Source organism: Tigriopus californicus, chromosome 3 (assembly GCF_007210705.1).
Source record: "Tigriopus californicus strain San Diego chromosome 3, Tcal_SD_v2.1, whole genome shotgun sequence".
In the NCBI taxonomy this organism is placed as follows: domain Eukaryota; kingdom Metazoa; phylum Arthropoda; class Copepoda; order Harpacticoida; family Harpacticidae; genus Tigriopus; species Tigriopus californicus.
In genome coordinates this window covers 7,971,787-7,999,168 of record NC_081442.1, presented here as the reverse complement: position 1 = coordinate 7,999,168, position 27,382 = coordinate 7,971,787, and the positions used below count along the sequence as shown (strand labels likewise).

At 43.7% G+C, this 27,382-nt stretch overlaps 7 protein-coding genes across 8 annotated transcripts; 3 read left to right on the top strand and 4 right to left on the bottom strand.

Annotated features, from left to right (window-relative positions):
- The first annotated feature begins 267 nt into the window (after positions 1-267).
- LOC131878238 (meiosis-specific with OB domain-containing protein-like) lies at positions 268-2,256 on the top strand. Its single transcript, XM_059224156.1, has 6 exons — positions 268-492; positions 558-702; positions 784-1,200; positions 1,273-1,557; positions 1,634-1,815; positions 1,877-2,256. Exons 1-6 carry the CDS (start codon positions 339-341, stop codon positions 2,101-2,103), a joined length of 1,410 nt encoding a protein of 469 aa, XP_059080139.1. The 5' UTR covers positions 268-338; the 3' UTR covers positions 2,104-2,256.
- Positions 2,130-10,401, bottom strand: LOC131878248 (uncharacterized). Its single transcript, XM_059224173.1, is given in 5 exon segments — positions 2,130-4,277; positions 4,348-4,669; positions 4,791-5,858; positions 5,929-6,166; positions 10,209-10,401. Coding segments are annotated over 4 exon segments (3,651 nt in total). The 5' UTR covers position 6,166; positions 10,209-10,401; the 3' UTR covers positions 2,130-2,253.
- On the bottom strand, positions 6,217-8,075 carry LOC131878239 (multiple inositol polyphosphate phosphatase 1-like). The gene has a single exon (XM_059224158.1). It carries the CDS (start codon positions 8,073-8,075, stop codon positions 6,684-6,686), a length of 1,392 nt encoding a protein of 463 aa, XP_059080141.1. The 3' UTR covers positions 6,217-6,683.
- Positions 8,142-8,941, bottom strand: LOC131878246 (ethylmalonyl-CoA/methylmalonyl-CoA epimerase-like). The gene has a single exon (XM_059224171.1). The coding sequence runs from the start codon at positions 8,732-8,734 to the stop codon at positions 8,168-8,170; it is 567 nt and encodes a 188-aa protein (XP_059080154.1). The 5' UTR covers positions 8,735-8,941; the 3' UTR covers positions 8,142-8,167.
- Positions 10,402-10,479: 78 nt separating the features above from the next.
- Positions 10,480-12,082, top strand: LOC131878240 (long-chain specific acyl-CoA dehydrogenase, mitochondrial-like). The gene has a single exon (XM_059224159.1). It carries the CDS (start codon positions 10,629-10,631, stop codon positions 11,949-11,951), a length of 1,323 nt encoding a protein of 440 aa, XP_059080142.1. The 5' UTR covers positions 10,480-10,628; the 3' UTR covers positions 11,952-12,082.
- On the top strand, positions 12,025-13,462 carry LOC131878242 (NECAP-like protein CG9132). The gene is made up of 2 exons (XM_059224162.1): positions 12,025-12,168; positions 12,304-13,462. The coding sequence occupies exon 2, from the start codon at positions 12,330-12,332 to the stop codon at positions 13,224-13,226; it is 897 nt and encodes a 298-aa protein (XP_059080145.1). The 5' UTR covers positions 12,025-12,168; positions 12,304-12,329; the 3' UTR covers positions 13,227-13,462.
- Positions 13,097-23,247, bottom strand: LOC131878234 (glutaredoxin domain-containing cysteine-rich protein CG31559-like). Of its 2 annotated transcripts, XR_009372988.1 has the most exons (5): positions 20,817-23,247; positions 18,438-18,671; positions 17,366-17,549; positions 13,991-14,056; positions 13,829-13,900 (listed from the first exon to the last, which is right to left on the bottom strand). XR_009372988.1 is itself a non-coding variant. In XM_059224152.1 (4 exons), the coding sequence occupies exons 1-4, from the start codon at positions 21,807-21,809 to the stop codon at positions 13,721-13,723; spliced, it is 1,473 nt and encodes a 490-aa protein (XP_059080135.1). In that variant the 5' UTR covers positions 21,810-23,247; the 3' UTR covers positions 13,097-13,720. The 2 variants fall into 2 exon arrangements, 1 of the variants encoding a protein (XP_059080135.1); XM_059224152.1 differs by lacking the exon at positions 17,366-17,549 and having other exon boundaries at positions 13,097-13,900.
- Positions 23,248-27,382: the final 4,135 nt, after the last annotated feature.

The following is a 27,382-nucleotide window of genomic DNA, read 5'->3' as shown; positions in this document are numbered from 1 at the left end:
TTCGAGGCGAAATATTCACTATTGAAGCTTTGATTTGAAGGGAGGGGACCTGGACCTGGGATCGAACCCATGAACTCGAGTTCAACTCGGTCAGGCAGTAACCAACTGCGCTACAACCATCTCTTTCTTTTCATTGGCATCTTGCAAATTGATCTTTGTCTTTGTTTTATATGTATTTACCAAACATCTGCGATTGACGACTTAGAACTAAAGGGTGAAATATATCGGTCGAAAATGGTTTGATTCGTTAGTAGTTAAGCATCACTTGCAAGTTTTGGCGGGAATGGAGTTTTGAAATTCTAAAGCTTAGAAGAAGTAAAGAGAAACTGATTCGTATAATGCCAGGACGAACCTTACTCCGGCGAATTCGGATTGGTGCTCTCCAACAAGGGGATGAGGGTGTGTTGGTGGTGGGAGTGATCATTGCCAAAAGACAAAGCCGTTCTTTTGCTGGCAAAGATGGGCATACCAGATTTGTCGCTGAAATGACAAGTATAAAGGCATATGTTCTAACTGATTTTCTGCTTTTGAAAAGAGCTTGTTGTTTGTTCGTTTAGTTCGAGACTCGCCTCAGGATTGGATTAATGTGACGTTGTGGATGGCCAATGAGGTTTTGGCTGAGGCTTTGGATGCCAATTATCATGTGGGAGATGTGGTCGAAATTGCTCAACCCAAGGTGCAATTGAAGGAATCCGAGCCAAAGTCCGTGTTGTTAGTTTCTTAGTCTTAATCCTACTTGCTCTCGGTTTAATGGGATGGCATTTTGTTGACGTGCCATTTTAGGTTCTCACCCACTGTTTCCAGTCCATTCCAATTGACATTCTCTGATCCTCCATCCTCAATAATGAAGCACCCCGAGCGTCGTCCAGATTTGCAGAGATTACTGCAAGTACCGACGAAATCCTTGGCATATTTCTGTACTCTAGCAGACATTCACACCAATCCTCATATCCAAGCTGGAAATGAAGTTGATCTGCTGGGAGCCATTCGAGCCGTAGGACCCACTCGAAAGTTCAAGACCAAAGGTCGTCCTGAAGCCAAAGAAAGAGAAGTCCGAGAAATCCGACTGTTTGACCAGTTGAGCTCAAACTTAATCCTTAAGCTTTGGGATTTTGAGTGGATTCACATGGCTGATGACTGGACCCCGACCCAAGATATTCTGTTCCTCGCAGATGTTAGAGTGGATAAAGATGATTTTCGGTAAATGTTGGTCGTCGAGGAATATTTGTGTGTTTTCAACTTGATATTTCAATCTCTTTTGTTTTGTCATAGTCAGTGCAAGGTTGTCACGGCCACTTCTAGGACCATCATCGCTATCAATCCAAACATTGAGGAGGCCAAACACTTAGCCACCTATGCCAGACACGCCAACTTCTCCCTTGGCGCCCAAGTTGAACGATCTGTATCCACTATTGATTATCAAACCATAAGAAAAGTGAGCAATATTGTCACCCTTCAAGATCTAACCAATACCGGGGGAATATCCGGTGAATCAGATTTTCCCTCGATCGTTTTCGGCTACATCACAAAAATGGATTTGGATGGAGATGTTGGCAAGTAAGTTAAAAGGCTCCTTTTATCTTCTAGCAATGTATTGGCAATCTGTGATCATACCCTTTTAACAACAATCTAGGATCGTGCATTTAAGATGCAGCGAGTGCCATTCAATCATTCCCGTTGCGACGAAACTGTGCTCGAACATTGACTGTCAGGCCTTCAACGACCACAACTTCGTTCAGCGACAGACACCTAAATGGAACCTAAAGATGGATGTCTCAGACTCGACTGGAACTTTGGAGAATTGCAGGGTAGATGGTAAGTTTTATACGTTAAAAATCATTCTAGTTGACTTCCTAAATCATTAGATATCGGTTAGGAGATGCCGCCACTCGCCTGGTGGGTAAGATTGAGGAGTTTGTGGATCTCTCGGAAGCCGATAAAACAAGCTTGAAATGGCGTCATTTCATTCAACCAGTGAAATTGTGGCTGGTGATCTTGCTACCTAACATGGATCGCGCCCGAAGTTCAACGGTAATACTAAATTGGAATCCGGTTACACTTGACGAATTTGCCAAGGATACACCGATTCCTCCCATTCAGTAGGAGACGAAAAATTATTCCTGAAGCAGTAAGCTCATTGTGTTATTATTCAATAACCTCAGGTACTATGGTTAAGTTGTTTGGCCCAAATTGAAAATGGAACAATATCAAATTGGTATAGATCGAACAATAGAAAACGCCTTTTTCGAGACCTCATTCTTGCATCTCACTGTCACTATCTTCTTGATCCGTGTCTTGAAAATCGGAGCATGTGATTCGGCACTTCGTACACCGACATTGTATCTTTTTCACCATCGTCTCGGTCTCTTTTGTTCCTTCTTGGAACTCCTCTGAATCACTCTCTTCACTGCAGGCACATTGAAACAATTTTTCACGTCCACACACGTGAAACGAAAACTTGACCTTTTGGGCCGAACAAGTTGGCCCGTTAATATCCGACCAGGGATGGCCCATATATTTATAATACATGACATGGCTCAACCAACTAGCCATGCAAAGGCCAATAATGGTGAGAACGTATTGGTTTATCTTGGCCGTTCCAAGGCATGCAAATGCTCGGCCGGAAGGATACATCAGAGGAGTGCAAGCCAATAAGATGTTTTCAAAAAGCACCAAGAGGAAAAACAGAGTCTGAACAAAGAATGTTGAATGTTGAATGACTTCATGACTCGGGAGAAATGAAGTGGTCTCTCGGTTCCATTTACTGGGCCGTTGCTTCTCAATAGGAACAATTCGAACGTACACCAAACTGGAAGCCACAACATTCACAAACGAAACCAACCATGCCAACATTCCATGGGTGTGTCTTGCTCTTTCGAACGTCCACTTGATGATAAATACAAAAATCAGATGAGTGACAAGAAGAATGGGCACAATGGGGAAGAACTGTCTTACAGCAAAAAAATAGAGTCCAATGCTGAAAATCCGAGCAAAGATTTGGAACACGAGGGAAATGTAGATGAAATAGGTGTTAGAGAACTTAACAGCTCCTCTCTTCAAGGTTCGATAACACCCGGACACGCCAAATACAAGCGCAATCAGGGACATGAGCAATTTGCCCAAACTCTTTTCGATGTCGTCCGCATTTTTGTATGAGAATGTCAGAAAGAATATGACTCCATTGTACGTTTTGTCAACCAATCCCCAAAACGATTCTTCCGAGAGCTCTTTGAAATCCGAGGACAGCAACCATACTTGCAGGATCAACTGTCCGCAACTTTCAAGCCCGGCTTCTGCAGTGCGTGTGATGCCCCACAGGTATTCACTTTTTTGCAATTGTTTGCGAAATAGATTTTTCTTGGTGGCCCTCCGATGACGAAACTTGTAATAAACGTTCCTGGCAGCCACATACAGGATGAAGAATGGGGCGCATAAAAGAGACGTCAGTGTCCAAAGGAAGTGAACGAGAATGTTCACCAACTGACCTGAACAGAATCTAAACTTGTTAGACAGATAGGTTCCAAGTAATTGAAAATATGGTAACAATTCACGGGCACATGTGCAATAGAAGATCACGAGGGGAATGCACAAACAAGTGACATTGGTCACGAAAGCTGTGGTGTATTCTGCCGGGGTTCTTTGAATGTCGTGGCACTTGTGGTCGTAGCACTCCAAATTGGCATCAGTTTCGCAATCTTCAGTTGGGTCACGACTCAAGGGAATTGTTTAGTTGACTACCTTAAAACTGCTGCTTCGATAGTATTCAAAAATAAGTTCTAAATCGGAGTAGTAATCGAATACAAATGTAAAAATTGAAAGCAGAAGAGGGAATATTCCAAAAATCGGAATCACAGTACGTTGAGCAAATGTACGGTCATAAAACATGGTGAAGGTTTCAATGGTCCACACCAAAAGTTCGTCTCCTCGTAGTTGTCTTCTTAGGCAGTTTAGGCCGGCCTTTTTGTCATTTTGATGACACTTGAACTCTTGGTGAAGAATTTCGGTGGTGCATAGACGATCATCATTTTCCACAGCCCATTCCAAGGCAGTTTTAGTGAATGTATCATCCTCGTTATGCTTGTCACAATAGAGTAAGATTTTGTGAAGCTTCTTAACGTCCTTCACTTCGTGAAAAAGGAGCCTCACGATATCAGGGCGCACCTCTCTGGTTGCCCCGAGCAAATGAGACCTTAAGAATTCATCCACTTGTGATGGGCTCCATTTCTCGGAAAATTTGGCAAAGTTGCTCTTTCCAATGGCATTGAAATAGTTTTTACCTAAAGGGGAAACTTAGTGTCATATCTCAGCAATATCTGAAGGCATGCACATCTTTGTGTTACTACTCACTATTTCCTGATTGCATGGCCTCTTGTAAGGGCAATCTTTGAACAGCTACGGATTTAGTGCTGATCCTTGATTTTAGAACCACGTTCTCAGTAATCCCATTTACTCTGATATCGTCGCCAGAGAAATCTGAGTAGACCTCTGGGTCCTCTTCTATCTCGACATCGACTTGGGTTTTATTCATTAGATTGGCACCCATTTCTATGAGCTTCGTTACCGAGTTCTCGTCCAGACAAGCAACGGCATGATGGAACAATGTATTCCCATTGTCATCACGCATTTCCAATGATTCTGATCCCAAATAGTCGATGAATTGAACCATGAGCTGGATGGAAATATGACAATTTAAGAAAGCGAGTAGAATGTTGTTTGCTGCCGGTCCATCCATTTCTGGACAATATTAGCCCGCTATTGCCAAAAAAAGTCTCCCTTTTTCCCAATCTTACCCTGAAGTCCAGAGTTCCAATAACCATATGCATTGGGGCTTCCCCGGATTTGCTCGTCAATTTGGGGTTTGCGCCGTTTTCCAAGAGCTTTCCGATAAATTTGCAAGTCTCATCGACACGATCCAAATGGTATCCATAAATAGCAAAATGAAGAGCTGTATCCTCCGTATTTGGATCTTTGTCGTTTGGATTAGCCTTGTTATCCAAGAGGATACCACCGAGTGTAATGTGATTATAAAATGCGGCAATAACCAAAGGCGAGTACCCATTCTTGTTCTTGAAATTCGGATCAATCTGAAATGGATACGAAAGGAGTGTCCGAGCTCCCTCGACGAGATTGAGAGCTGCAAAGTAATGAAGAATTGTGCCTGGGGAAGTGCTTATAGTATCTTCAATTTCCAAGAGATCCGGGGAGCGACGAAAATGTGACAAGAGTAAATCGAATACTGGGATGATTTTGTCATAAAGATCTTGTTCAAGCAGTCTTTCCCGGCTTTCCAAATCTTGGCAGAAATGTGGGGAGCTTTTGGAATGCTCGACGCTGTCAATCCCACCCAAAAGATCGGTGACCTCCTCCTTGATGGTCAATAATTTGGCAAAACTTGCTCGGCAAGCCAAATGAATGAGAGTTTCCTTTTGATCATTCAAGATCCGATAGTTGGAATCGTATTTGATGAGAACTTCCAAGCATTTCCCGTGGCACTTGATGGCTGCCACTTGAATCGGCTTGAAACTCAAGTTATTGAAAAGATCCAAGTTCGCACCACGCTTGAGAAGGATCTGAATGACATTATGTTGTCCGAACTCGGCTGCCAAGTGCATGGGCGTGTCTCCCCGATTGTTTGTTCCATTCACATCCACACACAAATGAGTCAAGGCTCCAACCAACTTGTGTTCTCCAAGTTTGGCGGCAATATGAAGGATGGTATTGCCACTCTCAAAGCATTGATTAGGTCTGGTCCAAACCCAACTAGTCTTTAAGGCTTCCTTCAGGATAACGGTACGCTTGAAATTCTCCCCAAGCTCTAAAACGAGGTCGTGGATGTCTTGCTCATTTTGCGGTAGATTCTAAAAGAACAAAACTTATCATTGGAATTATGATGAATCTTCGGATTGGGCCATAATGGGCTTGGATTACCGATCGATCTTTTTCTTTAATGGCGCTGATGAAGCTACTATCCAGACTTGACTGCGAAGACCTCCTGGACTCCTTGGACAATCTTCGTTCGCGAACCGTGTACCGACTACTGTCATTAAACAGAAGGGCGAAAGGACTCTTCGGTTTCATCATTGGGCTGTCTATTGAATCTACGTCCGAGTCCTGTCCATTGGCTAGACGTGGATCCTTAGGATCCAAGAAAATGGAGCGTTCCATTCTGGAAGAGAAGTCACTGGGTATTTCAAGGACTACCTCGTTTAAAACTCATTGGATCAGAACATCACTTTATTTCACTCTTTAATTTCAAAATGTGGCTATGTCACGTTTTGCATGGATCTTTGGAAACACACGAATGAGCCTGCTTTCTACTTTTTCCATGATCTTCGCTCGCCCTTCAGCTTTTGTATACAGAATCGGAAGGAGGGCAGTGCCGTTCTTCGAGACGGACGGCTTACAGCATTCGTGCACCTATGTTCAATGTACAGTATGTCGAAGGATTTTATGAGAGAGCGACGTTTCATCGTTCCCGAATACACGTATGAATGAGGATAAGTAGTAAGTTTTGTTTGTGTTCCCGAGGCGAAATCCAAGGATCCGTCGTCGACCCTCCGACCCGAGACGGAGGTGAAATGGCCGCGTTCTTATTTCGGGTTTGTTAAAGTACACAGTCCCATTGAAATGCCCTACTATTTGCGTTGTGGACCGTACAAGCCTAATTGAATTTTGTCTGAACATCAGAAGCGATCGTCCGAGGCTCTGTCCCTCAGATGGCTTGACGCCTTCTCGCCAGTTTCGAGATCACAAATTGCCGAGAAGTCACAACGGCTCATTTCCTCACGATGCAAATCGACGAATGTGGAGTAATCACACCATTCTTGATTGCATCCAGGGATTTGAGTCAATTTTTCGTTTAAGAACATCCCTACTTTGTAATTGTTCTCATTTGAACATTCTTGGATGACGAACGCCACATTCGCTCCGAAGGGCACGTTTTGACTTGTCCGATATTGCCTTTGTTTCATGGCCTCAAAATTGTTGTGAAGTAGAGGCTCGGCATCTTGATTCAATCCCAGAAAGCACAGGAACTTCATCAACAAGCCCGCATGAGAGAAGTAAAAGATGGCTCGCTCCTCACTGTCGACCCCTTTGGTGAGATTTGAAAAATTTTCCAACAAATCTTTGAACAACACACAAGCCGGCTTGTGATTGATATCCTTGCCATATCCATCGATCCAATAGTACTCGAGATCTTCTCGATATTCCAAAATCTCGAGTTCATTAGGTTCGAAAATGCTACACCAAGGCGACGGCCGGCGAGGCTGCCAAGCCTGTCCGAATTGGCAGGCCAAATAGAATTCTTCGACCTCTTTTTTGGTCAAGCTTCGTTGATATCCCAGTCTCGTTGACAGGGGCTGAATCACGTTTTGGCTGAAAAATTCCGAATCTTGAAAGAGATTGAACTCACGAAGAGACTCAGGGTTCAGCTTGACCTCGTTCAACCACCGATCACAGATTTTGTAAAATCGTAAAAGAGGATCATGAGGCGTTATGGGTGTCTCATACTGGATCTTTTGGGCAATAGGCCGCTCAAATAATCCAATGGCAAAATGAAATTGCGACTGCTGGGCCCTCTGGAGAACTGTAGATCTGAACTTGTAGGCCAAAGGATCTTGGTAATTATTGAGCAGGTCCGGAAATCGCATTTGAAAGCGCTCGCCTAGGGCAATCATTTCCAGTTCGCCCTCGGGGTGAAGCTTCTTTTTATTGTCTAATGTCAAGGCAGGTAAAGTGCTTTTCAACGCGGTCAATGTCTCCGGACAAAGATCACCGAGTCCTTGGTTCAAATGAGTTTGCAATGCGTCAACGATAACGGGCAATCGTTCGTTTAAGATATTCAACCCATCGACACTAGGATAACGCGTTCCATGGCGGGTGACCATCCAAATCTGTTTAGTTTCACATCCAGGAAGAGCTCCATTCGAGATATTGTTGTTTGCCAGGTACTCGTAAGGCGTTTTAGTGGCTTGAATCTTGGGGGCCGTTTCAAGAACGGGAACACACTGAGGATTAACGCTCATCAAGAGGATTGACACTCCCACCATGAGCCGCATTATTGAAACTATCATTTTGTTAGCCTAGAAGGATAGAGATGCTTGTAAAAAATCGATTAGTTCAACCAACCACTTGGGATATGAGTTTGAGATTATCTTCGTGTATTTCAAGCCTGTTCTAATTCAACTAGAACTCCCGAACAATCCTTAGGATGTAGGAACATTACGGGCTTGCCATGAGCCCCGATACGTGTTTGTTCAGAGAGACATCGGATCCTTTTAGCCTTGAGATCAGACACAGCGGATTCGATATCATTCACTTCAATGCAGACATGATGAATACCACCATTAGTGTTTTTACTGAGGAAGCTGGCAATGGGCGACTTTTCGCCCAAGGGATAAAGGAGCTCGATCTTGGTATTATCCAAGGCTACAAACACCACGGTCACGCCATGATCCGGCAAATCCTCGGGTTGACTGACCTCCGCACCCATGACATCACGGTACAGACTGATGGACTGCTCAAGATTGGGTGTGGCAATGGCTACATGGTTCAATCGACCCAACTTCCATACGGGATGGCTAGGAGGTACGGGCGGGGCCGCAGCCGACAACTGTCGGATCAAGCCCGTACGTGATAGTCCAATGGGAGCACCCGCCCCGCTTGACCGATACAGATGTGGCGTAAGAGCTTGCACTCCTCTACGCAATAATGAAGGCCGCATAACGGACATTGTGATGTCAGAGGAAGTTATTATGCACACCGGCCTTCTGAACTGATGCTAAATAATTGTTTGTTCCTCTGATGAGTGAGCTTTTCTTTCTTAGCTCTCACACTCCCTCCTAGACTTTGTACTAGTATGCACTATGCCATGACAATGACACTCTCACATCTTTCTCAGCATATGCACTACAAGATGAAGAGCTACCATAGAAAACCATAACTAGAATGCTTAAGTTCAACAGGAGCTGTACCGCATGAGCATGTTTTCAGGTCAGCTGACGCTGGTGGAAATGGGACAAAGATATTTCGTTAAATCTCGCTTCAGGCAAGTTGAATTATCCTTATGAAACGTTTGTTATTCCTCTTGAATCTTGATTTCTTTTGAATCTTACAAATATGCAGGTAGAAAGAGTGGTAGAATAATAAAAAAACATGCTTTTTAGGGCATAATACACGTAACATGTCAAAAAAAGATTTGGACATTAGTAGAGCAAATCATGTACTCTATTGATTGCCTTTGTTTAGCAACGCATCTCGAAAATCTCGAAAGTGTAACAAAATGTATCCAAAATTGCAACGCAATGATGAGGCATTCAGAATTTCGTTTCAATCTCCCAACAATGCGTTTGAATGTGGGCGACATGATTGCGCCTATACGTAAACAAGGTAATTCCGACACCTCTGGAGGTCAGCCTGAACCCAGGCTTGTTCCTTGCGTTTCAGTTAAGTGTTTCCATCACATGGATGAAAACTTTAACTTGAGCCCCATTTTAACCCCTTCAAAATTTCGTTCTTAAAAATGTAGTCGGACAACTTACTCAAACCCGTTTTATGAAGCGTGCTGGACGAGAGCAATTACTTGACAAGGAGTCTTATTAGGGGTTTCTACTCTGAATTTGGACGAGCCGCAACGATTCAAATTTGCACCATAGGTGTCCTAAGTAGCTTGACTACGAATGAAACATTTTTCCACCAGCGACAGCTGAGACGAAAACATGCGATCGCAGCGCCCTTGATCGATCATATTATGAAGTTATCTATGAGAGCTACCTACAATCCGATACGTACACATGGCCTCACCGACACTTCCCAGGGTAGCAACGTAGCAACACTCGATCCAATGGCGTTGAATCATATAATGAGGACCGAATGGTTGACCCATGCCTATAACCTATGAGTAATATACCAGAAATATTGCATCCATTCAACGCATCTGTATCATTCGTCGAGTCCTTTGGGCTCGATTTAGGACTTAGTCGGCGGACTAGCGAGATATCATGGGTTATGTTACTAATTATAACTAATCATCATAATCAAAATAATCAGTAACAAAATAATCATAACTAATTAGTTATGAAAACGCTATGTTTGATTTGCAAAATGGCAGACAAGCAGGCAGGCAGGCAGCCAGGCGGGCGGGCAGGTTGTTGTGCGTTGTGTTCGTTGTGTTCTTTCCAAAGAGACTTGATAGTTCTACTACTTACTAGAGATAGAGATAGAGAGGGCAGTTTGACGTCACTTCTTCTGTCGATCTCGAACTTGATCGGCTTGGCTCTTTCGGCTCTTTCGGCTCTTTCGGCTCCTTCATTGTGCTAGCTAGCAACTGATCATCTCGTCTCAGGTTTGGGTAGTGGCCACCTCCATGTCCTCCTACGCATTCACGGTTCCACGTACGTAAATATATACATACTGCATGCCTGTATGGACAGTAGTGAGTGTGTAATGCATAGTCTACCTCCATCCAGGACCTGCATCCCAACAGCTGAGCTCCGAACAGTCAGAGTCAGTAAGAGTCGTGTATGTAAGGTCCCCCGAGGTCCCCCGAGGTCCCACTAGACGCGTCTGTCTGTCTGTCTGTCTGTCTGTCTGTCTGTCTGCTAGAAGCGGGATCCCATCAAAACATCATGGCCATGCAAATCATTCGCAGCTCGTGGGCTCGATGTGCCCGTCCCTGTCTGTCCTCTGGCGTGGCTGGTCCCTCCGCCAGTCGAGTCATGTCTTCCCACCACGGAGAAGGGGATGAGGCCCAACCCCCGGTCCGCCCGCCTCCTTGTCAGATGGATAACCTCATGGATATTGGCAGTCGATCCATCTTCAACGAGGACCATGACATGTTCCGCGAAAGTGCCCGCCGATTTATGCGCGACGAATTGGCCCCCTTACAAATGGAGTTCGAGGACAAAGGCCAGCCTTCCAAGGAGATATGGGCCAAGTTGGGCCAGCAGGGTCTTTTGGGAACGAGCATCAAGGCCGAGGTGGGTGGCATCGGCGGATCCTTCAAAGACGAAGCTATCGTGTTGGAGGAACAGGCCTATGCTCATTGCGCCTCACCCGCCATCACGGTTCACTCGACCATCGTGATCCCGTACTTCCAGAACTACGGCACCCCCGAGCAACAGGAGAAGTATATCCCGGACTTGGTGGCAGGCCGCCGCGTGGCTGCCATTGGCATGACCGAACCCGATGCCGGATCAGACTTGCAGGGCATTCGCACCAACGCTAAAGCTGACGGAGACGACTTTATTCTCAATGGGAGTAAAGTGTTCATCACCAACGGGATTGTGGCTGACGTGCACGTGATTGTGGCCGTCACGGATCCCAATGCCAAATCCAAAGCCCACGGTATCACGTTGTTTGCGGTGGAAGATGGCATGCCGGGCTTTAAGAAGGGCAAGAACCTGAAGAAAATGGGACTCAAAGGCCAAGATACGGCGGAGCTCTTTTTGGAGGATGTTCGTGTGCCTAAATCAAACATAGTAGGGGGCTTGAACCGAGGCTTCTATCAGCTCATGAATGAATTGCCCCAAGAGCGTTTGGGCATTGCCATTACCTCGATTGCCGCCTGCGAATGGATGTTTGAGGCCACCCGTGACTACCTCATCAACCGGAAAGCCTTTGGCCGAACTGTGTCTGATTTGCAGACCGTCCAGCACAGATTAGCCGAGATGAAAACAGCCACGGCAGTGTGCCGATCCTTCATCGATGAATGCATTCAACTCCACGACAGCAAGTCCTTAAGCAACGAGACGGCCTCCATGGCCAAATACTGGGCCACTGATTTAGAGAACACGGTGGCGGCTGAGTGCGTTCAGTTGCACGGAGGTTGGGGATACATGTGGGAAACTCCCATCGCCCGATCGTACGCTAACGCTCGGGTTCAAACTATCTATGGTGGCACGAATGAAATTATGAAAGAACTGATAGCCAGAAGCATTGTCAAAAGATGAAAAGTCAAACGTATACTGATGCAATTAGAGTAGTAGTCAGCAAAATGAATAAAAACATAAATTGATCTATCTATAAATTGGCGAAAAAAAAAGCAAATGACCTAATCCTCCCTTGCCACTTTTGTTTCAGATCCAAGAGACACCGATATTCGCTCCATGTCCGCGTAAAGAAAGTATCTACTTCTGCGGGATAGTAGAGAAAGATCATCTTCCGAAGGTAATTTCGAAACTGCACCAAAAGACCCAACTGACAGAAAAAAAAAATCATCGTTATCAAACTTGGTTTCGTTGTCATTGATAATTTATGCTGAATTGGGTAGCTAACCCCTCAATGATATCATTCCACTTACAGCTCATTCCCCTTTCATATTTTCAACGATGAGTGCCGAAGACTTTGAAAGGACCCTCCTGGTGAAACCCGAAGTTTTTGTTTACAAAATACCTCCACGTCCGAGTGCCCGTGGATACAGAGCCGCTGACTGGAATTTGGCCACACCTGACTGGACCGGAAGATTACGCTGTCTCTCCAAAGGTCGAGCTTGCTCTATCAAATTGGAGGACAAGAACTCCGGAGCCCTATTTGCGGAATGCCCCGTTGAGAAATATCCCGGCGTGTCCGTGGAGGCCGTGACGGATTCGTCTCGTTATTTTGTGATTTGCATTCAAGACTCGGGTCGCAAAGCATATATTGGCATGGGTTTCTCGGACCGGAGTGACTCGTTCGATCTGAATGTAGCCCTACAAGATCACTTCAAGTGGGTTAAAAAAGAGAATAACTTCGCTCAAGAAGCTGTTGAGCCTCCAAAGCCCAATCTCGATCTGGCCTTCAAAGAGGGCCAAACAATCCGCATCAACATTCCAAAAAATGACGTGGGCAGCACAGGTGCCACAACCAGACCAAAGCCCTCCGGTGGTGGTGGAAGTGGGTTCCTACCCCCACCTCCAGGTGGGCTGAAACTAGGCCCACCCCCTGGCTCGGCCAACCTCACTCCCCTTCAATCTCCGTCCGAAAACAAACCACTGCCAGGGTCCAATGTGGACTTGTTGGGAGACTTCATGTCGTCATCCTCGACGACATCGTCGTTCTCGACGAACCTCCGTGATCATTCTCTTTCCTCCTCAACTTCTGCTTTTAATCCATCACCAATTCCGCCTGTGTCTTCCGGATCGGGAGGCGTGGCCACGGAGCCTAAGGACGACCCATGGGGTGATTTTGTGTCTTCGAGTGATGCAGATAAAGCTTCAGCGACGAGTGGGAATTGGGTCCAGTTTTGAGCTTGGCAAGGAAGCAGAGAAGATAATGCCACAAGAATGTTTTTCCATTTCCAAGTTTGTGTATTATCGACATTGTTCCGATGATTATTATTTACCAAGTTTATGGCGATACGGAAATCAATCGAGCTTATGAAAGCAGTGAGAGCCAATGAGCGCAGAATATTTTTCACCGCATCCCCCTGATTTTATACTCTATATTTCCTCACACACAATTAATAAAACTGTTAACATCTTTATCACAATTCTTTATTTTAAGCAAACGACGACGGCCAATGTATTTTTTTGGAGGCTACTTTCGTGACTGAGGATCTAGACCCTCTCCAAAAGATCTTTCTTAAACGCACTCGAGACATTGCTCTTCTCTTTAATATACCGCTTATGTTCTTTACAATACTCTGAACTGACATCTTCTGGCTGGGGTCACCGCAATTTGGCTTTGGCTATGGGTAAAGATTAGTCGGCGAACTTGTTCATCTGTTGGGCGGGCGTGCATCTCATCGAGCGCACAAATCACATTTGACTAGGGCCGAATCGTCGCAATGGCTACACCGGAGAGCCACAAAAGATTCGGTGAAATTGTTCCGATGCAATGACTTCTTGCTGCCACTGCAAACTTGACATGGGAGCATTCGGAATCCTCCGCACTTTTGGCACTCCACTGTGACCGAGTAGCACTGAAACATGAGCATAGGATATAGAGTACATACAAACATAGCGCATAATATTTAGGCTTTAAAGTTGCGTGTTCTTAAGCTGATCAATACCTTGAAAGGTTTCAAAATGTGTTTGAGTTCTCCTTGCTCGTTCAAATTCTCAATCACCTCGGCATCCTACAAGACAAAAAAGGGAATGAGAATTAGTTTTTTTTCCTCTTTTGGTTATTTTGGGCATCACGTATTCACAGGGTAAGAGATTCCTCAGATTGAAGGTCTTATTCCCTTATAAATTACTGGACGTTTCATTATTTACTGTTAATCTAATACGCACCCCAAGCTCATTAAGGACTTGAGTTAGAACAAAAAGACTTGTCACGTTGATAAATGCATCAATCATGAATGAGTCTAGATTTTACCTATTTCTATCGATAAATTTTGGAAATATCTTTGAAATTAACGCATCATGTTAAGGCCTTCGGTGGCCCCTTTTATGGCTGAAATAACAGCAGTACGCGTAGCAGAGGCCCTCTTGGTCTTTTCTCTTTCGAGATGGAGCCCCAAAATATTTCATTTTCTAAAGGACCAGACTGAAGAACCTTATCAAAATATGTTGCCACATGATCATAAAGCTAGTACTATAGTCTACGCTTAAGCTCGTTCTTTCCAACAACCTGTTTACATACGTATGTCCATTCAAAGCTCAAAAGAGATCACACCAGACAAAAGGAGAGATTTTAGGGACAGGGGGGTCCTTAATTCGGACACATACGTTTTGCTCCCAATGAGTTTAAATCACTGATCTGAAATCTCATTGTTCCGAGAAAGTGCTTCGATTTCTCCCAACCAGAATGAGACACCTGCTAATCGATGATCATCTATATCTAAGTACTGTACTGTAGCGATAGGTACACCGTACGTACGTACGTACGTAAGTAATCGTCGCGTCTGGACGTCCATGGACAGTGGACACGACCTAATCCTACCAAGAAGAGAGTGAAGGGACAACGTAATGGTACTTAAATAATCGAATTGTGCGCTCCACTTGGACACACAACCAACCACACACGCACGCACTCATTCTATTGGACAAGGAACATTTTCCATGAAGTGAATTTGATCTTTGGACGTGGTGTCATGAACTGTCACACCATGGATTGCTACACATGCACGCACACAGAGAAATTTGGTCAGTTCATGCTTGAACTGCATGACTGACGACGTTGACTCAATTCCACATTCGTTGGTTAAAACACCATCCTTTTTAGGCCTCTTTTTTTGGTACGACACAATGGTGTTTTCACGATGACAGCAACAACAGCAACGGCTGCTACCTTTTGCCTCAGTATTTTAGGAGCTCATTTGTTTTGTCCTTGTGGTTGACTTTGTTGCCTAGTCCTTGGTACCAGATTCTCCTTCCATTCGTCAAAATGATGCCTGGGCAAAGATCGTGGTACCACTTGGATATCTGTGCGAAACGAAGCTTGCAGCAATTTGCTCAGCATTTCCCATTGATCGTTGATGCTCACAAGTCGGCCGATTTATCCGTCATTTTGTTCTGACATTGACCTTCTCGAGGAATTGACAACTTGTCGTTTGAATTTCCCGTCTTAATGATTGAGATGGCAAATGCTAACTTGGAAACTGGCAATCAGCGAGGACAAGGAGATGGAGGATGAGGTAAGTTATCGTTGTCATTGCATCGCCCATAAATCTCTTTCATCCCAACTTCAGAGGACAAATCCATTGGGAATGTCACAGCCATCATTCCACCTCGAGAGAAAAATATTATGGACGATGTTCTTGGATCGAAGAGCAATGACTTTCTGGATTGGAGTCTTCGTAGTTCAATTACCGGATGTGGAAGTTCATTGGAGCTCAGTCAGAGCGATGAAATGTAACAGCATCACAAGTATCAAATAGAGATTCGCTAGGTGGAGGAGATCATATGGAGAAATTACCCCAAGATTTGGTGCATGAGCATGATGATCGATTTGAGCTGGTTCGGCTTGGCCGCTTGCTCTGAATGAAGAAATAAGCTTGTCTTGAACAGTTAGTTAGCACCGAAAATCCTTCAATCCACATAAAGAGCATCTCAATGAAATAATCCAGACCATTGTGTGAACATTGCTGGCCGGGAGAAATTCGACTTTTAAAGGATGTCCAAGTGGTATTCACTTATTGAGTGCGAACAATGGAAGAAATAGGTGGAAGAATGAATGGCAAAAAGTTGTAGATTAGCTCGCTGTCATCGTCGCCAATGTGGATATTGAAGTACGACTATCGCACACGCTCTCACGTACACGCACAACCAGTGCTGCATAAGGGCTTTTAATACAATCAGTTCAGTTTCAATAGTATTAACCAACAGTTATATAGTGGCTCCTTGAACAGCTAAGACGAATTGAGCCCAACATGTCATATGAATAACTTTGAAATGTCCGTTCATTCACATCATGGTTTTCAACTCTCAGCATTCTCAAGTTTCCACTCTAATCCTGTGAAAATCCAACGATTTACGTGAAAAATGACTTGGATCCATTTTCCAATGCATTGCATGCCCTCACACAAAAACTAATATAAAGTGTTTAAAGTAGATTAATGCCCCATGGTCAGGCCTATTGTTGTCATATCGCTTTCAATCATGGGGTTAAGGTCTTACATAACATAAAGACAAATGCCAGGATTGAAATCTAACGAAGCGGTTTTGATTGATCAACTTGAGCCACTTTTACCACTGACTAATGACTTCAGCGGTAATGACAAATTCGACCAGATGAACATCAAAACTTTGCCGAGAGAAACCAACATATTGCGTCATTCATTCCTCATGCCACCACTCGCTTTTACCTCCGATAACCTATACATGTACGTATTAAGATTTTCAAGAAACATGACAGATGAATTCTGTTGTATTGTTCATTGCAGTGTCCGTAGTGCGTTATACGTATGTACGCCCGACATAACTACGCGGAAAGCAGAGGTTGTGCCCAGTGACCACATTTAAATCCCCCTGGCTTCAGTGTAGGTGTGTAGGTGTGTACCAATAATCGGAATTTGAACAAAAAGGCGCTTTCACTTGAGGCGCAATTTGATTTCATGTCCAACCTTTCCATCCAACTCTGAATATGTTGGCTGGTTACAGTAGTAGTGCTAGTAGTAGTAGTAGTAGTTCTAGTAGTAGTAGTAGTAGTAGTTGAACTAGAAGCTAGCTGTGTTTGCATTTCGTTCTTATCAGCGAGACAAAGTAAAACTCTTTCAGCCAATTAAGACAGGCACTGACCATGAATTGCTAAAAAAGGGAGCGATACTTGCATGTCCAACCATCCAACCATCTATCTATCTATCTATCTATCCGTTCGCCCGTCGGTCCAACCAAACCATCCATTCGGATCTGTCGAGCCAATATCTCTGTGAAAGTTGCACTAGTAGTCAACCCGTGGATTCAGCATAGTTGTGCACACGTACACACTCTCACACGCGTACCTATATTTGTGCTTGGTATATTGTACACAGTATGCACACCCGTGCAGGAGAAAGGAACCATTGGATCTCCCGTCTATGGTACGCACACGCCCACTAGTTCAACAATAGACTGAGAAACTCCAGTGAACAGATGCAGTCCCATGTGCCACACTTCAATACCGGCTAGAGGAGACATCCCGATCCTCTGTGAATAAATGAACAGTCAACAATAGTAGACTGGGAAAACGACAGTAATGGAATTGTGTCCAAGGGTTTCCTTTTGAGTTGCGATTGATTGAGATTACAAATAGTGCGGAACCAATGATGTTCACATGGTCAAAAATAGGCCATGCTCAAGGTTCTGCTGCAATGATTGGACCTTATCATTAAGATACAAGCATAAAGCAATGGTCAGAAAAACACATGAATCAAGTATGAAGTTGATTTGGAAAAGTAATCGTGAATGATGAAGCAGAGATGGTTGATAACTGCGAGTACACTGCTCAATGTTCAATCTAAAATCTTACCAGCATCAAGAAAGCTCTTTAGGTGTATGATAGGGCCGCTAATGTTGGATGCTGAATGGCCATTCTATCTATGTCTTTGGAAGCATGTCCAAGCTCAGAGAGGTCGATTATTTAGCGTCCAGTCAGCACTTCCATTCAATGGCGTTTGCACAATCTGAGTTGGTTTACTAAAGTTGCAAGTCAATTTCATGGAACTTAATTAAAAAGCCATGATTGGTCACTTAGGGTATGTTTGGTCGGAAATAAACATAAATCCCTCGACATTTCAATTCACTTTCCTACAACAATCCAGTGTACCTATACCAATTTGAGCCAGACCATTTTGGGACGCATCTCGGCCCACATTCGCGAGATTTCAACCCCATTTTGCATCTCTCAGTCACGATTCTTTCCGTGTTATGGTCGAGTTGCATCAAATTTGGGCGCCATTTCTTGCTTCACTAGTCCATGTTAAAAAAGATCGGCCAAAGTAAAATTGCCTCAATTTTATCAGCCACGACATGATGGATTACAAAAGGTGCAGATAGTTCGACAATTTTGGCCAGATGATGTAATTCCCGACTTACCCCCAAATATCGGCCCTCCACAAAGACCTTGGGAACCTCCAGATAAGGCTGTTCCGTTCGTTCCATGAGTTCCAATTGGTTTTCTCGAGACATGAACACGTCTCTCTCCTCGACTTTGATCAAGTGTGTTCTCAAAATTTGTCGCACTTTGACACATCGTGCATAGGTATCACGAAGCACCCCCAATGTTGTGATGTAAACAACCACTTTGCCGGTTTCGAGCTCCGTGAAGTTCTGGAAGACAAAATAAACAGAATGAAACCATTGACCATCGGAATAATTCATCTGCAGAATGCTCTCGGAATGGTTTTCGGCGCGAAACGTTTTCAACAATAAGAAGTACGTAGAGAATTTGCAAAGAGGTATTCAATCTCATAGTGCTCGAATTGAACTATGTATAACCCAATACAAAGATGGGGTTCACATAGATGTTGTATGCGTGTTTTCTGTTTCATCCGTGATTTAAACCCTTTTTATAACAAAGCAGCGTTGGGAAATGCTCGTATCGTAGATATGCAACAAAAGGGAACCTGCATTTAGTTGAGATCCTGATTGTGTGAGAAAAAACAACCTCGTAGCATTTAGCGAACTGCTGTTGGTAGTCTAGGATTAATTGGCACCAAAGTGGATGTTTACTTTTTCATTTTGGAGAGATAAGGAAATGGTCAAGTCACCTCTTCAATCATACGCTGACTTAAAGGTCAAAATGTAGTACATAATTGTTATTGACGTCTTGCTATTATCGTTGAAGAAAAGTGCAAGTTCAATAATATGTTCAATGCACAAGGAGGATGCAGCACGATTTAATGATATCAAGTACTCTTAAAATAACAGAGGCACTTTCTGTCATCCCCCACGAAAGTGCATCCGCCAAATTCAATTCAATTCCAAAGCTTCCTTCATCAAAGAAAAAGGTCAACGATGAAATTGCCCGGATCATCAACCATGACCATTTTGGGATATATATCTTTGGCATTGTCATGTTTTATAATGCTTTCCTAGCCTTTTCTTTGCCTCGTACTCCTCCTCCTTCTCCTGGACCTTTGCCTGGTCGTCATTAGCAGCTTCCATTCGAAATTTAGACTGTCCTCGTGTTATCATTATGATTAGCCAAGAACATCAAGCGTGAGATCAGTGCAAGATCTTGCCCTTTTACATACCACGTACGTACGAACGGACATTGCATGGCGTTGTACGTACATAGAACGTAGAATGTACGTACCTAACTCGTCGTCCATTCGTCTTGGCGGTCTCTTTCTCCTCTTCCCCTCGATCGTCTTGATTACTCGCCAATTTCATTACACTTACTTAGTACAGCATGTACTTTCAAGTCCCACGATGAAGAGGTGGATCCCTCATGCACATTAACATTAATTAGCATCGTCCAACCATACGCAATGATAAGCAAACCCAACTACAGCAATCGCTTCTCCAAAGTGAGCTGCTGCATGTGTACGTAGGTTCTACGAGTACATGTAGAAAGGCCAAACAGAGACTTGGTTCCAAAAACTAGCTGTGTACGTTGATACCAGCTAGGGTGGATCTCGACTTTTTCTCGATGGGAAAGTGAGAAACTGAGCATCTTGAGAGATTTCAGTCGTTTGATGAGAAGTACATTTTGTCAGACAGGTGTCTCCTTACCCTCAATTAAGAAGCCCTGTTTCCCTCCAACTTTTACTTTTTCCATTGAAGTAGTGGTCGATGAATCTTATGCTTGAGACCAGCAACTGGTCGGGAAATTCATGGGGAAGCAAAAGCTACCGGTGTTGCTAAACTACATGGCGGCCTTGTCTTAGATACTGGGGATTATTTTCGTTTCAATAGAGTCATATTGTCTCTGGTCTATTGAAACTATTTGATTTGATTATTTTTGAATAAGGCACAAGGATATTTGGAGTACATGAGTTATTGAAGGAAAGTATCAAACAGATAATTTGTCCGGCCTCTTGCTTAAACTGTCCCCACTCTGTATTGCCCAAGGAGACGTTAAACACGCACCCTCTTAAGATTAATTGTTCCTAATCATAACCCTGACAGGATTTCTTAACCCCCACAGGATTGCACTGATCTTTAATGTCTTTGATTGGCATGGTGATAAAGAGGCCAGGATGCGAACAGAAACATGGAGCATGCCAATTTCTCAGGATGCTATTGCACGCCAACTTTGTGAATGATTTGGATTGTGTGAACAATTACCTGGTAATATTACCTATTAAGACACAGCTTTGCTTGGTCAACAGCCAACTCAGCATTCGTCAGAATTCGCCAGAATTCAACCAACCATTATCGGCGTGATTTCCGAGTTTACCCAAGGACTTCAGCTGAGGGCTGAGAATTCCCATGAACATCTTTAGCCAAGGAACGCTTAATGCGACTCACCTTTTTGTTGGGATCTCTGAGAAAAGTGGCAATGCCTCTTCGCACTCGGTTCTTCACCCCACGAATGGTTCCACGTTGGCTTCGGATGGTGACGTCTTTGAAACCACCCTCTTCAGGATCCACGAGCTCAGGGGCAAACCTGACGCCAGCAAAGGTCTCGTGACCATTGGCCTCCCCGACTTGCTCCACATGACCAAAATGAGAAGTGATGTTGGAGTAGTCTTCTTCGTATTCCGAGATCGCGAGGCTTTGCTGCAATCGATCCCTCAAGCTCTTTTCCAAGAACTGTTCGTCGTCGTGTCGTTTCTTCAATGTGCCTCGGGCAGCTTGGATCAGATCCAATTGGGACGAACCGGAGGATCTCAAGCTACTGGCGGAAGTGTTCGAGAGCAATGACAGGGGCTCGCTCCCAAAGTCGCTGAATTCGGGGGGCGGGGGTGGGGCGATCATTTCGTCACGCAGTGTGGTCAAATGCCTCAAGGTCCGATTGATCGAAGCGGCCGCCTCGTCCTCGACTTCCTCACTCAGGCTGTCCTGACTGGTGCGGCTAAATAATCGTGGCCTCAATTGAGAACTGTCTTGGCTGGAGGCCGAGCTCCGAGGCCGATCACTGTCGCTGTTCACCCCGCTATCGTCCACACTGGGCGAGGTATGACCTGATTGAGGGTTCGACCCGGAGGACGAAAACCGTGAGGGCGACATACACGACGATGAGGCCTCTTCAATCTCGCTACAAGGTGACTCGCATTGAAGACCGAGTTGAGTTTGTATAGGAGGAGGGGGCGGAGGGGGTCTTTTGTTCCTCGTTGACTTCATGGTTCCGCCTCGGTTCTTGGGCGGAGGGGTGGGGGCTCGGTCATGATTATTCTCAATGGGAGATTCGGAGAACTTGTTGAAGCCATTCCAGGAGTTACGAATGGAACCGAAGAAAGTCAAATCGTTAACATTGGCGGAAATAGGCGGGTCCGGGGCGACCCGCTTTTTGCGCGTCATTGTCCCCTCCGTCTTGATGTACGCTAGGTGGGTGGAAAGCAATTGATGCGTATGAACAATGTACGGAACTATGTGTACTAACGTATGAACCTTCTTCGCTTGTCCTATCTGTCCTTTTCTTAGGTCGGAGAATGAGATTTGTTCAAGAAAAGACGATGATTTGGATAAGCTCTGGAGTGAATCGAATCTTTTGTCTTTGTTCGGTCAGAGCGTTACGAAGCTATGAAACAGTTATTGCACTGCCTCTCGAGTGGTTCCAACGCTTTTGTGGAAAATTCACGACCAAGCATGCATTCATTCACCTGAGAATCAAATCCTCTTTCTCCTCGTTGTCTTCTCTTGAACGGTTCACTGTTTTCACTTTGTTTTACCTTGTCTCTATGGGGAATATTCGGACACTCAAGTAAGTTCACTTTTAAGATCACTTTCGCTTTGGCTCGTGTCCTCGAAGGTTGTTGTTAGACTAGCGTACGTATGTACATACAGTATAACCAGTGGATAGAAATGTGTTCGCCACACCTCGACGGGAAGTCAATGGATGTCCTTAGATCATGGAATGTAAATCCCTTTCTGCCAAACGAGAATCAAACAGAACCAGCCAAGTACCCTATTGCAGTAGTATCCTGGCACTCTTACTTAAAGCAAGCAGGCAACACTTGCAGTTTCGGACACGACGTGCGACGGATAGTTTTCTATTCGCCGACAATTTGGGAGAAAACCACCGGGAAAATATTCAGCCCAGTTTCTGAATTCTTGAAGAGAGTGAAACTGATCCGAGATCTCACAAGTCCATCTTCATCTTGGTCGTCATTATCATTCGAATCATAATTATTGTCCTTGTGGTCCAAGCAGTTTCACTTTTTTCACTCGAATTCCATCCAAACTGTTTATTCCTCTAGGTTATTTCTCCTGAAACCCAAACACCAAGATAAGGAAAATGCTCAAAAGATGGTGAAATGAAGCACTTGAAGATAGGTGGTTAGCGGTTTGTAGTGGTTATCTTTTAGCCCAGAAATATGCCAACACTTGGCTGGTTCGCTCTGTCAGAACCAGGCTCACTCTGTCTCTGACTGACCAACTGACACACTCACTCACTCATTCACCGAGTTTTTCTCGATCCTCTTTCTCTCAGCTCAGGCAGCAGCAGTTTTAGTGTCTAAGGTTCTTTGTAGAAATCACTGATGTTCAATGAGAAGAAGGAGATGGACGGTTGGGAACTGGAGGGATGGATATACAGAAGGAAGCTACCAGGGAAGCTACGAGCACTACCACTGGATGCGATGGGACGATGATGATGATGATGATGGTGATGATCTTCGAATCAAGAGCACCTTCAACAACAGACGTCACTAGTGCACTGACAGACTTTTCAGGCTTAGGCTATCGCTTCATTTCATCAAGCAAATTCTTCACGTCTTCGTTGACTCAATCAGCTATAGAGACTGAAATTAGAGCTCGTCCGTCGTGTTTCATGCGTGTTTTTTGCGCTCGCACGCCGCCCAGTATATTGGACAATCTCAATGAAGCCGGCCAAGCAGCAGGAAATTCGTCACATTGCAATTAGGAGGCACTTTGGCGACGCATAGGGGGTGAATCCAGAAGCCACTCACCCACTCAGCCGCTCGGTGGTGTTAAGATCCAATAAGTGATACATCCAATGATCAGGACAAGCGCTCCATCGCACGAGCAGCTTCAAACGGCGAATGATGCACCATTTGCGGTTAAGTTATGACATGGGTTTGTTCCTTCGTGATTTGACTTGAAGTTGAACTGAAGAGGCCGTGTTAAAATGGTTTTCATCTATTGTTTTTACTGTTGTCGGGTGAGTGGGTGGTTGATTGGGAGCTCAATAGGCACAAAAGAATTATTAGTTACGGGTCTAGTCAATTGAAAACAAAATGACGTTAAGGCGATATGAACGTTTTTTCCTTTGATATTTTACAGCGCACATAAGTCTACATTCTTCCTTCTATTCTTTATAGTGACAATCGTTGTTTCGTCAAGTACCGATGAAATGTTCAAATTGCAAGGTTCAAACGTGCTTTGATAAATTGAATAATTGCCATCTATAGTGTTAATTCAACAAGCAAGAACCTTACTCTCCTGTCAAATGATAGTAAAATGAAATTCAAGAGCACACGTGGCTAATATGACTAATTCATTGTAAATCCATAAATCCATGACGGAGAAGTCTAATTCACTAAATCAACAAGCTTGCACAAGGGACCAATTTTTGATCATCTCACAAGTCTCATAAGACCAGAGACACTGGCATTCGCCAACTTTAAAAGATTAATTCAACGTTTGTGCCAAATGAAAGTCGTTGTGATCGTGAAATCAGGGAGATGTTGCGCAATCATGAGTGAAAATCATCACAGATTCATAAGCTAATGATGGCTTTGCTTATTTCTGTCCAATGTTTTCTTTCGTTGGTTGCCCATCCAAAATGAACATTTGACGTCCATAGTCTTGTTTGCTAATTTGCTAACTGAAAGGCACGGCTTGCTGATGGAAGAGATTGATTCTCTCGGAGGACAACGATTTGCTCGATATGATTCAACTAACTCTCAGTATAATGACGTTAGGTGATAATGAGGATGTAGTGAATCAAAGTGAGTTGACACGTCAATCGAATCGGTTTGAGAGATTTATTTATCATTGAGTAATCGAGGGAAAATGAACAGATTTGGTAAGTGACCTTCTGTTTATGAATGTACAGTAGAGCCTGAAGAGTCGAACGATGAGATGATCGGCCGTAGAAAAATAAGAAGCAATGTAAATATATGTTTACTTCTGATGTATATACGTGACACTATTACTCTATTACTACGTAGATATGAATGTATCCTTAATACCCTTGCTGATATAGGAATGAAGTCCTAAGTAAATTAAGGTGTTGCGTAAGATACATAGAGGTCATCCTTGAATGTAAGATTGGTCAGGAGTTGTCATAAATAAGCCCGAAAGAGCAAAAATAGACACGTACTTAACGAACAAAAGAACGAAATGAGATGTTGACCACCGAATAAAGTAGAGAAAGGGTCATCACACATCAACTACTTCCAGAGTCGCTAAATCGTTGACGGTTTGTCGTTTATTAACGACATCGCCATCATTTTGGACTAACTTGGCAATGAATTCCCGTGTTATTTGTTCGTCCGTTAAGATTATTCTTCGAGTTCTACGCAATATTTTTTATTTCTTTTTTTATGATTGAAAAATCATTACTGGCTGTATTTGTCGAAATTCTTGACGCACAATTACTTTTCGCTTTATTTGCCACTAATACTCGTCCCGCTTTTCAAGATGAAAGCAATTTTGACATTTTGACATATACTAGCTTATTTTGTGGTCAAAATAGCAATTTGCGATCATCAATTAATGTCAATTCCTTTTGGTCAATAGTAACAGATTAATGATGTTAACTTTTTATCTGGAACCCTAAACTTTATTATGGGTCGCGTACCATAGCTAGGGGTAGCTGGATCATATGTACTACAATATGTCAAGGAGTTGAAGCTACCTTCTTTAGGGATCACTAACTTTTATAGGAGACATCAAATTGGTTCCAACTCACTTGCCTATACCTATTGGCTCCTTTCTTCTGGAAGCACTATTTAATCCCATCAAGCGTATACTAAATATACTAAATCAGGGACTCTCTAGTGTCCTTGACTAAATCAAATTGTTAAGTATTGCAGTTCAAATGGTGGCCCATGCTTGTTTCACAAGTTTCATCAAGTTCTTTTGATAAATGATGGTAGCCTCTTGAGCACCTGTTGGACGAGAGCTCAGATATTTTCAATGGACGACAGGTCAGGTCTGTTCCCAGGCCAAGCGCCCTTCCCCTACAAGGAGCTATAATCCCTCTGCGATCCGTCGTCTTGAAAAATGGTTTCAGATATGTTGGGCAACATTTTGCGCTAGAGAACAATTTACTCAGAGTCCTGTTGAATGCAGGTTGCACAAATTTCTCTAGGAGCTCATCAACATCGTCGGCAACGGTCAGCATCAGCTCTTCAGACAAGAAGTAAAGCTCTTTGAGTGCTTTGTAGGTCATCAGTTGATTTTGGTAGCTCTTTTCAGTTTTAAAGCCATTTCTACTTTCTCTTGATCGCAAACACGTGTACCTCAAGGTCGTTGGCCATATTTGCTTGGGTCTTGTCGGCCTTCAGTGACCCCGTTGCCCGATTGCAGACAGCCACTCTGAACTCTCACACCATTGCAGGTTTGATATTTCCCAGAAGGGAGAAATCATGAACATCGTCGGCACCAGTAATAACATTTTGGATTTCTCCAAACGACAGAGGCCCAAGGTCGTACGAATACGTCTTTCAATATTTAGCCCGATCGAACGGTCAGACGTAAACTAATACCCTGTTAATGCTCACTACTTAACCCTAAAGAAGGCTTATTTGTGCAATTCTTCACAGAATGAATAAGCTACCCTTCTTGTGGTAACCAATTACCAGTAGTTGGCTAGCTCATTCAGTCTGTGCCATGCTGTTTGCTACACTTTAAGACTAAATGAAAGGTATTGACTCAAATCGGAGTGGCTCATTCTCAACCTTAGCGTCCCTGTCCCGATTCTAGGCGTTTATGGAGAGATACAACTTGAGGGCTAGTCACTGGGGCTATGTGGCAGCAGGTCGAAATAAAACAAGTCAGACTGAAGCCGTTACTAACGAGTTCACCTAATAGACTCAACAAACTTCGCAATAACTTGAGGGTAGTATCTAACTCTTGACGTACTGTATGTTCTCAATTCTTTATCGTACTACAGTTTAGCAAGACCTTTTCTCTGGACGTTGTATGACAAAAGTTTCTTAGAGATGCGATCGGGCAAGATTAGTCTTACAAAAGTGAACTCTTCACGATAAAAAAATTGGAAATGTTCGATGTAATGGAAACTTCAACTGAATGTATTATCATGGCTTACAAAGACAATAAAAATAATCCTTTCCATCCAATGAATACACGCGTTGACGGTGGACACAAGCAAGCCTATTATACTGCTATTACTTTACATAACGGTCACTGACGCTTATCGTCTTAGTTCCTCTTGTTCGCATTTAGCAGGCAGTTTTCCATTTCTTAAATCAATCCACATTAGTAGTAGGTTGTAGGTAGTGGTGGCAAAATACGGGCATCAGTACGCACTCACAAGCTTACTTAAATAACAGGACAGTTCAATCACGACTTGCAGTATCACAAAATTTCAAATGTCTTCTTCAATTCCACCATGAGTTGCCAATCAGTCTTGACGAGGTCGTCACGGAAATATTGTTTACAAACATCAATAGACTGTCGGCTTATCTGGAATTAAAAAAAGACCCGTATAAAATTTACTGTTGTGATCTCTTCACCGCAAATTGTCCTAATCTTCTGTCATATGCATGAGCGATTGGAATGCGCATTAAAAAAATATGTATATCCTGCATTGGATCATCGTCTTTTTTAGCCAAGAGACACACTTGGACAACACCAGTGCGATATTTGAAACCACAACCGAAGCCATGGAGGTCCTAATCTGATAATACTTGAAACATGACCACTTGTCTCACCTTGCTCAC

Excerpts from the sequence above, each read along its gene's own strand:
- LOC131878246 (XM_059224171.1), bottom strand. The coding sequence starts at position 8,734 with ATGTCCGTTATGCGGCCTTCATTATTGCGTAGAGGAGTGCAAGCTCTT.
- LOC131878242 (XM_059224162.1), top strand. The coding sequence starts at position 12,330 with ATGAGTGCCGAAGACTTTGAAAGGACCCTCCTGGTGAAACCCGAAGTT.
- LOC131878239 (XM_059224158.1), bottom strand. The coding sequence starts at position 8,075 with ATGATAGTTTCAATAATGCGGCTCATGGTGGGAGTGTCAATCCTCTTG.
- LOC131878238 (XM_059224156.1), top strand. The coding sequence starts at position 339 with ATGCCAGGACGAACCTTACTCCGGCGAATTCGGATTGGTGCTCTCCAA. Across the intron at positions 703-783 it reads TTGAAGGAATCCGAGCCAAA|GTTCTCACCCACTGTTTCCA; the intron begins GTCCGTGTTGTT and ends GTGCCATTTTAG. Across the intron at positions 1,816-1,876 it reads GGAGAATTGCAGGGTAGATG|GAGATGCCGCCACTCGCCTG; the intron begins GTAAGTTTTATA and ends GATATCGGTTAG.
- LOC131878240 (XM_059224159.1), top strand. The coding sequence starts at position 10,629 with ATGGCCATGCAAATCATTCGCAGCTCGTGGGCTCGATGTGCCCGTCCC.
- LOC131878234 (XM_059224152.1), bottom strand. The coding sequence starts at position 21,809 with ATGACGCGCAAAAAGCGGGTCGCCCCGGACCCGCCTATTTCCGCCAAT. Across the intron at positions 18,672-20,816 it reads TCAGAGATCCCAACAAAAAG|AACTTCACGGAGCTCGAAAC; the intron begins GTGAGTCGCATT and ends TTTGTCTTCCAG. Across the intron at positions 14,057-18,437 it reads TGGAGGGCCGATATTTGGGG|GATGCCGAGGTGATTGAGAA; the intron begins GTAAGTCGGGAA and ends TTTGTCTTGTAG.